Below are 14,320 nucleotides of genomic sequence, written 5' to 3'. Positions count from 1 at the left end.
AAGTTAACTATGGAGGACAGAGAGAAATAGGATGATAGGTAAAAAGGAAAATTTCTCAGTTCAGTAGGGTTATTTTCTATGAAAAATACAGTGTGATTGCATTTGGAACAAATTTCAAAGTTTAGTTTTCAAAGTCTTATTTTCACTGCGGTAGCACAGAGCAGTTATTTTCTTCTGGGTTCTATGTCATCATTGATTCTTAACATTATCTAATAAATTATTAGAAGATAAAAATTAAATGCTGTTTAAAAATCATTTTGCCGTTGATGCATTTTATATATATACACGTATTTTGCATTTCTTACTACTTTTAAAGTTCAGATGTGGTGTGTATCTTGTTTAAATGTCAGGTGCTTTCCTAGTAAAAGGTAATGAGTGCTTCTTTAAGATTGAAAAATCTTAATAAACTGATAAATCATATCTTGATTTTATTTAATAAGTCTCTAGAAAATTGAGAGTCTTTTCTTTTAAACCGCGTTCCACATAAAGCATTAGAATCTGAAACTAGTTTTAGTTTCAGATGTAATTACTAGACAAAGTTCATGATTTTACATTGCACCTCCAACTTACTTTTTCACTTTTTTTTTTCTTTTTAGGGAACTCACTCTCTTTTGGAGTAAATTACAGCAGAGAGTAGAACCATCTATTCAAGTGTACCTAGAAAGGTGTCGTCAACTTTCTTTGTTAACCAAGACAGTATATCACATTTTCTTCCTGATTAAAGTTATTAATTCAGAGGTAAGAATGATCAAGGTATCTTAATTTCAGATGTGTAAATTATACATATAATATGTGGATTTCCAGTGACTTTTATTTCATTTTATGCTTTGAACATTGATTTTCTTATTAGTCCTTAATTACTTGATACAGAGAAACTTAAAAATGCAAATAAGATCCAGGGGCTTACTCTTAGCCTGAAGACAAGCAGTGTATACATAATACTTATATTTATCATTCCACAGCGTTTCTTCTAGGTGTTACACTGTTTTGATAATTTGGTTCTATATAAATTTAGAAAGTGTAAAAAGAAATATAGGTTCCTTTGCTTGCCGTCTGGCAGATGACAGTATCTAAAATTCCTTCTTCTACAAAAGACCGAGAAATACTTGATGAAATAAAACATTGTTCTCAGTGCTTAGCAGCTTCATTACAAGAATAGTGGAGAATTCCCTAGGCTCAAAAAGAAGAACCACCTAAAAACTGGAGTAGAAACTTTGAGCTGAGGCTAGGGTTCTCTTAACCTGCTGGGGAGTGGGGTGTGTTAGAACTTGGAACAGCTAAGGGGTTTGAAGTTTTATATCTACAGGGATAAGAGAGGGGGTCTTGGGCCCTTTTAAGTTGGAGATTTAGAACTGAGTTCGGTGTCCCCTACCTCCTCTCCACTAACTTGTAAAGTACTATAATTTTATTGCAAAATGAACTAGAAAAGTATTACTTGAACACAGATGATGGTCAGGAACCTTGTACATGTCCAACTGGACTATGAGTCAGAGAAGGAAAATATTTTCCTTAATAAATTGTAACCATAGGTCTTGCCCTCACACAGATTTAGGGTCCACATTTACCCTACACTATAACCAGGAATCCCCACATCAAGTGAGTGTCAGGGAAGAAGACCTTTTCCTCTCCGTTTCCTTCTTAGTTATGTTGGTTGTTCTAAGAATTAAATAGACATGGGGCAGATTAACAAGAGAACACCAAGCAAAAGTTTAATAACAGATAGGCATGGGAGAGGGCCAGGAAAATTAAGTAGCTCACCAAAATGGCCAAAATCCTCACCTTAAATACCGCTTTCAGTTAAAGACAAAGAGGATGTTGGGAGTAGCGGTTTGGGCCTTCAGAGCAAAAGGAGGCAGTTCACATAGAAATAGAAAAGCAAGTGCTTGTTGGGTCCTACAGAGACAAGGGGACACAGTGGACTCTAATCTCCAGGCCCTGCAGAGTCTCCTTCACCATGCCCAACCCATGTTCTTTGCAGATATATCTGGGAATAGCTACAGGAACAGGCCCTGTTTCTAAATTATTTTAGTCAATAAAGAGGAGTTTTGGGGGATAACAAGAAAAACCTCCTTAGTCTTCTGTTTCTTAAACATAATCAGCCTAAAATAATCCTCCTTTCAAAGAGACACATTTTGGGGTGGTGGAGTTTGCTCCCCTACATAAGTAATATTTGAAAAGGTAAGGGTGAAGTCCTGGGCTGGTAAAAATGCCTGGGATCCCTGGCAGAAGCAAATGAACTACTTTGGAGGGACATACCTTCAATACATGATTCTCTGATAAAGCTCTTCTCAAGATAGGTTAACCATCAAGATTTACAATGAAAATGTCAGCCATGGATGGTTTTTGCAGAGAGAACTAACAGTAGGATTAAACTTTTTAAAAGAAAAAAGTATATAAATTACATATATTTAAAGACAAATAATTTAATCATCAATATCTATTAAGCATACAAAACAACGTGAATGAATTTCAATAAACAGAATGATGGAATCATTTGCTTAATTCTTTAAATGCAGTCTGATAAATCTATAAAATACATATATTTAAAGATATAAAATAAGGAATGAAAGTATGAAAACGAGAGGTCCTATGAAATGACCAGGCAGATTTTTTTAAAAGTCAAAAGAACTTTTAGAAATACAAAAACATAATCATAGACATGAAAACAATAGATGGATTAAACAGTACTTTAGACAAAATTCTAAAGGGAAGTGATAACAGAGATTGCATACGTGTTTCCATTCATTTACTAGCAAAAATCAAAATCCAGATTTTACAAAACTAATTTCTTTTGTTATAGTAATCCTTATAGGAATGCATTTGGTTTCCACTTTAAAAGTACACAAAACACAGTGTCCAAAGGTGCTACCACTGCGTGGGATGGGATGCCAGGCAGGTCTTAGGGATCCTGGAAAGCTAGAATGTAGCATGACATGAAGTATTTGTATGTATAATTTTGTTTTTTGAAAGTAGGGACCAACAGACATTCTTACTGTCTTTGACCTTTTAAGATCTATATTGGTCAGTAAATCTTACATGTATCTTGTGCTTTTTTTTTTTTTCCTCCTGAAATAATTTATCTTCATTTTCAGGAGTAAAGAACAGGAATGAACAGTAAAGGAAAGAACAGTAAAGAACAGGAATGTTTATCTGGTGTACCCCTTTCCCCTTTGTACCTCAAAACTCCAGTTGTTGTTGAGAATTGTTGCCCAGCTACTCACATAATGACTTAAAATAATTATTTCCTTCTTAAACTATAATTGAGATCTGTAAAGGAAATGGAGCACATAACTTGGTTCATCATTTTATTTGTTTTTTCCTAGACCCCTGCAGTCAAAAAGTTGATAAAGTAAAGCCCTGCCCTTAAGGATCTCATATTTGCTGAGACACATTACCAGTTGCTTTGTAGTATGTCTTTTTTTAATAGTGGAACATCGAGACTCCTGAGAGGGAAAGAGCACTTGGCTTCGCACAGTCCCTGGTGTAGAGTAGATGCTGAGTGAAGAAGAGGGCCCTCTAACCCATTTACCTGTTAGACTCTCAAGTAGTGTTGGCCAGACAAAGTTCCTAGTAACCAAAAAAGCGTGAAAAGTAGTATAAAGAAAAAATCTGTTTTCTCCTCTGTTCGCTACACACTTAAGTGCTTCTGAGCACCACGTGTGTGATTTTTTTCTACACTAAGCACTCCTCTGATTTTCCAGACGCCAGTTCAGTGTTCTGTAATTTAACTCAGTTCTAACACTGTTCACCTAATTCTGTCTCTACTCAATTCTAAAGATAGTTGTCATATAACCAGTTTATGAACTGAATATTACTGTAAACTTAATCGTCAGTCACACATACACAGAACGATAAAAAACTCACAAGAACAAAAATTTTGATATTGTTTTGTTGGCCTTATTTATTGAGGTTTCAAATTGATTTACAACATTAAGATGGCCAGTTCAGTTTCTCAGCCTGTTTCACTCACTCTCCTTTTGGCCCACAAATCTAAGCTTCAGTTTCAGTAAAATATTTTGTTTCCTCCTTAACCTGTGAAAATACAAATCCTTTCAGCTCTTTTGAACTTCTTTTGACTTCCTTGCCCTTTGGTCTAAAGCACACATATTTAATTACCCTGAATGTGGCCACATCTTGTGACTGGCTTATATCTCATTTGTTTGTTCTCTTTTAGCCTTTTAAAACCCATTTTTATCTCTTCATGTATTTTTCAAATGACTCTTAGCTTTGTTACTGCTATATTATCATAATAGTTCAAGATGCTAATTCAAAAGGATAAAAGGTTTGTTGTGTCTTCTGCTATTCCTTATTCTTAGGATGTTCCAGTCATGAGGTAGGTGATTTGGCATTCAATTTTTGGCTTCCCTCGTGGCTCAGCTGGTAAAGAATCCTCCTGCAATGCAGGAGACCTGAGGTCAGTCCCTGGGTTGGGAAGCTCCCCTGGAGAAGGGAAAGGCTACCCACTCCAGTACCCTGGCCTGTAGAATTCCATGGACTGTATAGTCCATGGGGTCGCAAAGAGTTGGACATGACTGAGCAACTTTCACTTCACTTCACTTTATGATCGAGTTAGGATTCCCAGTATTAAAAAATTAAACTTTATTCTCAAATGTGAGAATCTCTTTCATTGCTAATGAGTTAGGAATTATGGGGATATTCTCAGTTTAATAACTGAACTAAGAGGGTTGTTGTTTCAGAAGGATTGTAAATACACACTTAGGAAATGAAATTTGCGATAAAGTTAATGACATTTCTTAATCATTTACTGTGTGCCAGACATGATACTTTAGATCCATGATGTCTATTAATGTTCACAGTAGTTTCATTAAGTGCTGTTTTGATCTCTTATTTTATATTGTGATATGAAAGATCAGAGAAGTTAAATTACCTCCAAGTTTGCCTGGGCATTACATGATTTTATACTCATGTCTTAGCTACCAATGTTTGTTTTTTGCTATTCTCTACAGCTCATTTCACACACATACACAGCCACAATCCCTGGGAGGGATTATCTCCATAGATGGGCTATTGGAAAATTTGAGAAAACAAACCTCAGTTTTAAAATTACTAAATTCACAAATCTGCATTGATGAGTGTAAATTAAGGTAACATTTCTTGCTTGCTTCTTCACAGACCGAAGGAGCTGGACTTGCCACTTGTATAGAGCTGTGTGTAAAAGCTCTTCGCCTGGAATCTACAGAAAATACTGAAGTGAAAATATCTATCTGCAAGACCATTTCATGCTTGTTGCCTGATGATCTGGAAGTTAAACGTGCTTGTCAACTGAGTGAATTTCTTATTGAGCCTACAGTAGATGCATATTATGCTGTGGAAATGTTGTACAACCAGCCAGACCAGAAATATGATGAAGAGAATCTTCCAATACCAAATTCCCTACGCTGTGAGCTCTTACTTGTGTTGAAAACTCAGTGGCCCTTTGATCCAGAATTCTGGGATTGGAAAACTTTAAAACGACAGTGTCTTGCATTAATGGGAGAAGAAGCATCCATTGTGTCTTCAATAGATGAATTAAATGACAGTGAGGTTTATGAGAAAGTAGCAGACTACCAGGAAGATAGTAAAGACACTTCTGTGAATGGTGGAATTGGTGCTAATTCTGGCCTTCTTAGAGACATTTGTGACGAAAAGCAGAAAAAGAGAGAGATAAAACAGTTAAGAGAGAGGGGATTTATATCGGCTCGGTTCAGGAATTGGCAAGCCTACATGCAGTATTGTGTGCTGTGTGATAAAGAGTTCCTTGGTCATCGAATAGTACGACATGCTCAAAAACATTACAAAGATGGGATTTACAGTTGCCCCATATGTGCAAAGAACTTTAATTCTAAAGAAACTTTTGTCCCTCACGTCACGTTGCATGTTAAACAATCAAGTAAAGAGAGACTGGCAGCTATGAAACCATTAAGAAGGTTGGGAAGGCCTCCTAAGATCACAGCTACCAACGAGAATCAGAAGACAAATGCTGTGGCCAAGCAGGAGCAGCGGCCGATCAAGAAGAACAGTCTCTATTCCACAGACTTCATAGTGTTTAACGACAATGACGGCTCAGACGATGAAACTGATGACAAAGACAAATCTTACGAGCCGGAGGTGATCCCAGTCCAGAAACCAGTACCTGTTAATGAGTTCAATTGCCCTGTCACTTTTTGTAAAAAGGGCTTTAAGTACTTTAAAAATTTAATTGCTCATGTAAAAGGACATAAGGATAATGAAGATGCCAAGCGCTTTCTTGAAATGCAAAGCAAAAAAGTTATTTGCCAGTACTGTAGGCGGCATTTTGTAAGTGTAACTCATCTCAATGATCACTTACAAATGCACTGTGGCAGTAAACCATACATCTGTATACAAATGAAGTGTAAGGCTGGTTTTAACAGCTACGCAGAGCTCTTAACCCACCGAAAGGAACATCAAGTCTTTAGAGCAAAGTGCATGTTTCCTAAATGTGGCAGAATTTTTTCAGAAGCTTATTTACTGTATGACCATGAAGCACAGCATTATAATACCTACACGTGTAAGTTCACAGGTTGTGGTAAAGTTTACCGTTCTCAGAGTGAGCTTGAAAAGCATCTGGAAGATCACAATACTCCTGAAAAAGTGCTGCCTCCTGAAGACCAACTTAATTCAGCCAGAGATTCTGTTCAGCCTTCCAGAGTGAATCAGAGTGCAGAAGGGAACGCCGAGAAAGAAAGATCCATGCTTCCTTCAGAAAACAGTGTTGAAAACACCATCCCAGCTGATAAAAGTGGTGCTTGGGATAAAAGCAAGGCAGAATCACCTGTGACCAAACAAGACCAGATTTCTGCTTCGGAGCTCGGGCAGGCTGATGGACCACTGCCAAATGGTTTGGGAAACGCTGCTCCCACTCCTCTGCTTCAGGCCAGTGAAGTAGCCGTGTCCATTAAGGTGTCCCTCAATCAGGGGATCGAGGAGAACTTTGGAAAGCAAGAAAACTCAACTGTGGAAAGCAGTGGTGAATCACTGGTCACAAACTTACATATACCAGTTGAAAATGCTTGTAGTGATTTGTGTCACACAGATTTCCAAGAGAGAAAGGAACAGGATTGTTTTAATGAAATCCAGATTACTCAGAATTCTTTAGTGGCCTCAGAAGCCCTCAAGGTAGACGGCATGACCACACAAAACTTAGAAAGACAAGTGAGCAACCTGATGACCTTTTCTGTGCAAAACCAAGCAGGGTTTCAAAACAGTTTACCAACTCCCAAGTTTGAATGTGGAGGTAATGTTAAAACGTCATCCAGTCTTTATAATTTACCTCTGAAGACGCTGGAAAGTATCACATTTGTTCCACCACAGCCCAACCTCAGTAATTCTTTAGGAACTCCATCAGTGCCTCCAAAAGCGCCAGTTCAGAAATTCAGTTGCCAGGTTGAGGGATGTACTCGAACCTACAACTCTTCCCAGAGTATTGGGAAACACATGAAGACGGCACACCCCGACCAATATGCAGCATTCAAAATGCAACGCAAAAGCAAAAGGGGTCAGAAGGCTAACAATTTAAATACACCAAATAGTGGAAAGTTTGTTTATTTTTTGCCATCACAGGTGAGCAGCTCTAATAATGCATTTTTTACACCACAGACCAAAGCCAACGGGAATCCTACCTGTTCTAATCAGTTGCAGCATGTCTCGTCATCCATTTTCCCAGCTCATTTAGCAAGTGTGTCAGCTCCACTGTTGCCCTCGGTGGAAAGTGTCATAAATCCAAGTATACCTTCTCAGGATAAAAATGAACAAGGTGGTGGTCTCTTATGTTCCCAGATGGAGAATTTATCTAGCACCACCTTGCCAGCACAAATGGAAGACCTAACCAAAACGGTTTTGCCTTTGAATATCGACAGCGGCTCAGATCCTTTCCTTCCGTTACCTGCAGAAAGCACCTCAGTGTCTCTCTTCCCTTCACCAGCAGACAGTGGGACTAACTCTGTTTTCTCCCAACTGGAAAATAATACAAATCATTTTTCTTCACAGATCGAAGGAAATACCAATTCCTCCTTTCTAAAGGGAGGAAATGGTGAGAATGCAGTTTTTCCTTCACAAGTCACTGTTGCAAATGACTTCAGTGGCACTGGTACCCAACAGCCTGGACCGGAAAAAGTGAAAAAAGACCGCGGCCGGGGCCCAAATGGGAAGGAAAGAAAACCTAAGCACAACAAAAGGGCTAAATGGCCAGCAATCATCAGAGATGGGAAATTTATCTGTAGCAGGTGTTACAGGGCTTTCACTAACCCCAGATCTCTGGGTGGACACTTGTCTAAGCGATCTTACTGTAAACCACTGGATGGAGCAGAAATTGCTCAAGAACTTCTACAGAATAATGGGCAGCCTTCTCTTCTTGCCAGCATGATTCTCTCCACAAATACCGTAAACTTGCAGCAGCCACAACAGTCTACATTCAGTGCAGAAGCATGTTTTAAAGATCCATCATTCCTGCAATTTCTTGCTGCTGAGAACCGCTCCTCAACATTTTTACCAAATACATTTCCTCGGACTGGTGTGACTAGCTTTAATACAAGTGTTAGTCAAGAGGGAAGCGAAATCATCAAACAGGCTTTGGAAACTGCTGGCATTCCCAGTACATTTGAGGGTGCCGATGTGCTCTCTCACGTCCCCACAGGTTGTGTCTCTGATGCAACACAAGTAAACACAACAGTGATGCCAAATCCACCTGTGCCAACCCTGCTGCAGACAGTGTGCCACCCAAGCCCCCTGCTGACAGACCAGAATGGGACACCAAACCCCAAAACTTCCTCCATTGAGGAATGCAGCAGTTTGCCTGTTTTTCCAACAAACGACTTACTACTAAAGACTGTTGAAAATGGTTTGTGTTCTAGTTCATTCCCTAATTCTAGCGGGCCATCACAAAATTTTACCAGTAGCAGTTCACGTGTTTCAGTCATAAGTGGTCCTCAGAACACAAGGTCTAGTCATTTAAATAAGAAGGGAAACAGTGCTTCTAAGAGAAGAAAGAAAGTTACTCCTCCACTAATTGCCCCTAACACTCCCCAAAACTTGGTAACGAGTGACTTAACAGCAATGGGACTTATAGCAAAGAGTATTGAGATACCAACTACTAACATTCATTCCACTGTAATTCCCAATTGTGAACCTCAGGGTTTGGTGGAAAATCTAACACAGAAAGTAAATAATGTTGACAATCAGTTGTTTATGACTGATGTGAAAGAAAACTTCAAAACCAGTCTTGAGTCCCATACAGTGTTAGCTCCTTTAACATTAAAAACTGAAAATGGTGATTCCCAAATGATGGCTTTGAATTCATGCACACCTTCAATAAATTCTGATTTGCAGATCTCTGAAGACAATGTCATACAAAACTTTGAAAAGACTCTTGAAATTATTAAAAGTGCTATGAATTCTCAAATACTTGAGGTAAAAAATGGATCTCAGGGTATTGGTGAAACATCACAGAATGCTCAAATAAATTATAACATTCAGCTTCCTTCAGTAAACACTGTTCAAAATAACAAGTTATCTGAGTCGTCTCAGTTTTCCTCCTTCATAGGTGTCATGCCAACAAAAAGTAACATTCCTCAGTCTGAAGTATTACATAAGGAGGATCAAATACAGGAGATTTTAGAAGGCTTACAGAAATTAAAATTAGAAAATGACCTGTCCACTCCAGCACCCCAATGTGTACTGATAAATACATCAGTGACACTGACTCCCACTCCTGTGAAATCAATTCCAAATATCACAGTTGTTCAGCCAGTTTCTGAAATTATAAGCAACATTCAGTTTAATGACAGAGTTAATAAACCCTTTGTGTGTCAAAACCAAGGCTGTAATTACAGCGCTATGACAAAAGATGCACTGTTTAAGCACTACGGTAAAATTCATCAGTACACTCCAGAGATGATTCTTGAAATTAAGAAGAATCAGTTGAAATTTGCTCCATTTAAATGTGTAGTACCTACATGTACGAAGACATTTACAAGAAATTCTAATCTTCGGGCACACTGTCAGTTGGTGCATCATTTTACAACAGAAGAAATGGTCAAATTAAAAATAAAAAGACCTTATGGAAGAAAGTCTCAGAGTGAAAATTCATCAGCCCCACGAATTACACAAGTAAAAAGACAGCTAGCTCTGACAGAGGAAAATAAAAGGGAATTCCAGCCTGCTTTAGAATTGGGAGCAATGAAAGAAAATACCCTCAGTAATATAGCAGTGATCCCAGAAAAACAACTTCTAGAAAAAAAAAGTCCTGAAAAAACGGAAAGTAGTTCTCAAGTGATTGCAATTACTTCAGAACAATGTAATGCAAATCCTCTCACAAATGTCCAAACCAAAGGACGGAAAGTTAGGAGACATAGAAAAGAAAAGGAGGAGAGGAAACGCAAGAAGCCAGTTTCTCAGTCTCCAGAGTTTCCCACAAGATACAGTCCCTACAGACCTTATCGCTGTGTTCATCAGGGTTGCTTTGCCGCTTTCACGATACAGCAGAACTTAATTCTGCATTACCAGGCTGTGCACAAATCAGATCTACCTGCATTTTCTGCAGAGGTTGAAGAGGAGAGTGAAGCTGGTAAAGAGAGTGAAGAAATTGAAACGAAACAGACTGTGAAAGAATTTCGATGTCAGGTGAGTGACTGTTCTCGAATTTTCCAAGCAATTACTGGCCTAATACAACACTACATGAAGCTTCACGAGATGTCGCCTGAAGAAATTGAAAGTATGACTGCTTCTGTGGATGTTGGGAAATTTCCATGTGATCAATCAGAGTGTAAATCTTCATTTACCACATATTTGAACTATGTTGTTCATCTTGAGGCAGACCATGGAATCGGGGCCAGGGCAAGTAAAACTGAAGAAGATGGCATATACAAGTGTGACTGTGAAGGCTGTGACCGAATATATGCAACCCGGTCTAATCTCCTCCGACACATTTTTAATAAGCATAATGACAAACATAAAGCTCATCTCATTCGGCCACGAAGATTAACACCTGGTCAGGAAAATATATCAAGCAAAGCAAACCAAGAAAAGACTAAGTCTAAACACCGGGGGACAAAATACAGATCTGGAAGGGAAGGAGTCAAAATGCCTAAGACCAAACGAAAGAAAAAAAATAATTTGGAAAACAAGACTGCAAAGATTGTGCAGATTGAAGAAAATAAGCCTTACTCTCTGAAACGTGGAAAGCATGTATATTCTATAAAGGCTAGAAATGACGCCTTGTCTGAGTGTACGAGCAGATTTGTCACCCAGTATCCATGTATGATAAAGGGGTGTACATCGGTTGTTACAAGTGAAAGCAATATAGTCAGACATTATAAATGCCATAAATTATCTAAGGCATTTACATCACAACACCGCAATCTCCTCATTGTCTTCAAACGGTGTTGCAGCTCACAATTAAAGGAAGCTTCTGAGCAAGAGGTTGAAAAGAGTGGTGTGAAGGATTCTGACACGAGTGTATCAGAGAGCAATGATAATGCAAGAACAGCTGTAGTTCCACAAAAGGACGTTGTAAAAAATGAAAAAGATGAAGTGGATGAACTAACAGAATTATTTATTACCAAATTAATAAATGAAGACAACACAACTGTGGAGACCCAGCCTCAGACCTCTTCAGATGTAAGTAATGATTTTAAGGAAAATAACCCCTGCCAGTCAGAAAAACAAAAAGCAAGTAATTTGAAGAGAGTTAATAAAGAAAAAAATGTCTCCCAAAATAAAAAGAGAAAAGTTGAAAAAGCTGAACCAGCACCAGCAGTTGAATTAAGTAGTATACATAAGGAAGAAGAAACTGCTGTTGCAATTCAAACCACTGAGGATCACCCTGCATCTTTTGACTGGAGCTCATTTAAACCAATGGGATTTGAGGTATCATTTCTCAAATTCCTGGAGGAGTCTGCAGTGAAACAGAAGAAAAATACCGACAAAGATCATCCCAATAGTGGGAGTAAAAAAGGATCCCATTCAAATTCAAGAAAAAATGTCGACAAGACTGCTGTGACTAGTGGAAATCATATATGTTCTTGTAAAGAAAGTGAAACTTTTGTACAGTTTGCCAATCCAACACAGCTCCAGTGCAGTGATAATGTAAAAATCGTTTTAGACAAGACTCTGAAAGATTGCACTGAGCTTGTCTTAAAGCAGCTTCAGGAAATGAAACCTACCGTCAGTCTGAAAAAACTTGAAGTACGTTCAAATGATCCAGATGTGTCTGTTATGAAAGACATCAGTATGGGCAAAGCCACAGGGAGAGGGCAGTACTGATAACTGATGTCCTATAAATACATTATTTACAATTTTATTTTAAATAGGAAGCCATCAAGCATGCTAAAATTGGGAAACCTTTTTGTTATTTTTTGTCGTTGCTGACGTGAATTAACCTGGCCAAAAAAGAAAAAAAAAAAAAACATGACATTTTGTCATGTAAAACTTTTTTTTATCCCTATGGGACTTGAGGAACAGAATCCATACTTCAGTTACTGTAAATAGTTGAGCTAAACCTCAAATTTCTATCAGCCAGTTGCCCTTTTCATGGACTAAACTGAGTTATCTGTGTGATTGATTTGTCTCACCAGGTCACTGCTCATGTGTAACAGTACTCTTTGTAGATACCTTTTTTTGTATATATTTATTATTGTAAATCATTTGCTGCCACCAGCAGTGTGTAAGTCTAAACTATTAAATGACACGTTTATATTTGGAGTTTTAATTTTTAACCAAGTGATCAAGTTTTTAAAACTGTTCTTTTATTGTTTTAAATTCAGAATTTTTTGAACTAAAAACTAGAAACTCTGCCATAGTTCATTGATTTTTTTTACATAAAACATTTATTTACAAGATGATCTCCAAAAAAAGATTTACTTTTCACAAAGTAGACACATTATTTATATCAACAACTTGCTCTGCTTTGTAAATTTACCTTCCAGGATTTTTTTTTGGGTGGTATACATGTGAAATTAAAGCAGATTCTTTAGCAATTTCCTATAGCTACAATTTTTTTTCAAAGCTTTCAATTGGATATAGTTACTATGATTCCATGAAATATAATGGAAATGTGAATAAAGGATTTCCTACATCAAAGATTTTAAACATTTGGTATTTAAAAAATCCTTTGTGAATGTGATAGAAACTAGTAGTGTGGAGCAGTGTAAATATTTGAGGTGGTGATTTGTGAAGTAGCCCAGTATTGCCTTAAATAAAATCACATTTCATTTCTTGTTTTATACATGTGATCTTATAAAGGTTTTGTTTCCCCCCTCACCCCCATTTTCTGAGATTTATAGATTGGTGTATAGCTTTAAACTGTATAAACTTTTGTGGAAAGATTTTTTTAAACATTTTTATAAATCTTAAAATTGGTATCATCAAAGTGAGCCCATCTTGTGTTTATAAAATGCAAGAGTTCCTTAAACATTTATAATTACATAGATAAAACACTTTCTATAAGGAAGTTGGATGTTTTGATTTTACTGTTTATAGATGTTAGATTGTACAGATTTGTCTGTATTTTCCTGCCATATCTAATGATACTTTTTTCATTAGATTGGTCTTCCAGAGCAGTATTAGTTGTTATAATTGATTATTTTGATTATTCAGTATATAGTTAGCTCTTATAGTTTAGCTTTATTCACCATATTTATACTGTGGATTTACGGCCAGAGATAGAGGTTATTTCAGGAGAGTTTATGAACCTTCCTTTGAAGTCCCAACTAAAATCAGTACTGGAAACAAAAGAAAACATTCTCTCAAATTTACTTTTGTTTCTGTTTGCCATGAATAGTAGCATTGATTTTTGACTTTGTTTGTTATAAACCAGTTACATTCACAATATTATTTGCCTGAGATATTGATATTGTGATATAAAAATGTGTATATTCCCTGTGCAACATCAGACTTGCAGGAAAAATGAAGCACTTAATATTAACTGAAATTGCTGGTACTCTGAATAAATAAGCATGGTCAAGGAGTGAATTATTTTCTTTTGGGAAATATTTTTTTAAGTTTTATTATTAAAGTATTATAGTTTTATTTTTAGGGCCGAATGGGGTATATGGAATAGTTGGTTTCACCTCCTTAAGGTTTATTACCAATATGCATAAAACTTGGCACATTAAAATCTCTACCCTTTGGTAAGCCCACTGTTATTTATTAAAATAAAAATTGTTCTTATGGGTGATTAATATACATGTTTTTTTCCTAAATTAATAACTTTGAGTAATTTTAATATTAAATTTTTGTCAACAACTGAATGTTTCCGTACAGTTTTCTTAGAAGTTGACCTAACTCTTATTAAAGGTAGGCATTT

The 14,320-nt window shown here is 37.1% G+C and overlaps 1 protein-coding gene across 1 annotated transcript in view; it reads left to right on the top strand.

The window, feature by feature from the left end:
* ZNF292 (zinc finger protein 292) overlaps positions 1-12,279 on the top strand; it is a 92,127-nt gene extending 79,848 nt beyond the window's left edge. The window contains 2 exon segments of the mRNA XM_052645988.1: positions 597-738; positions 5,134-12,279. Of these exon segments, the coding sequence (XP_052501948.1) occupies positions 597-738; positions 5,134-12,279 (7,288 nt within the window).
* Positions 12,280-14,320: the final 2,041 nt, after the last annotated feature.

The sequence above is a fragment of the Budorcas taxicolor genome, chromosome 9 (genome assembly GCF_023091745.1).
Source record: "Budorcas taxicolor isolate Tak-1 chromosome 9, Takin1.1, whole genome shotgun sequence".
NCBI classification, from domain to species: domain Eukaryota; kingdom Metazoa; phylum Chordata; class Mammalia; order Artiodactyla; family Bovidae; genus Budorcas; species Budorcas taxicolor.
This window is presented reverse-complemented; position numbering and strand designations above follow the sequence as displayed.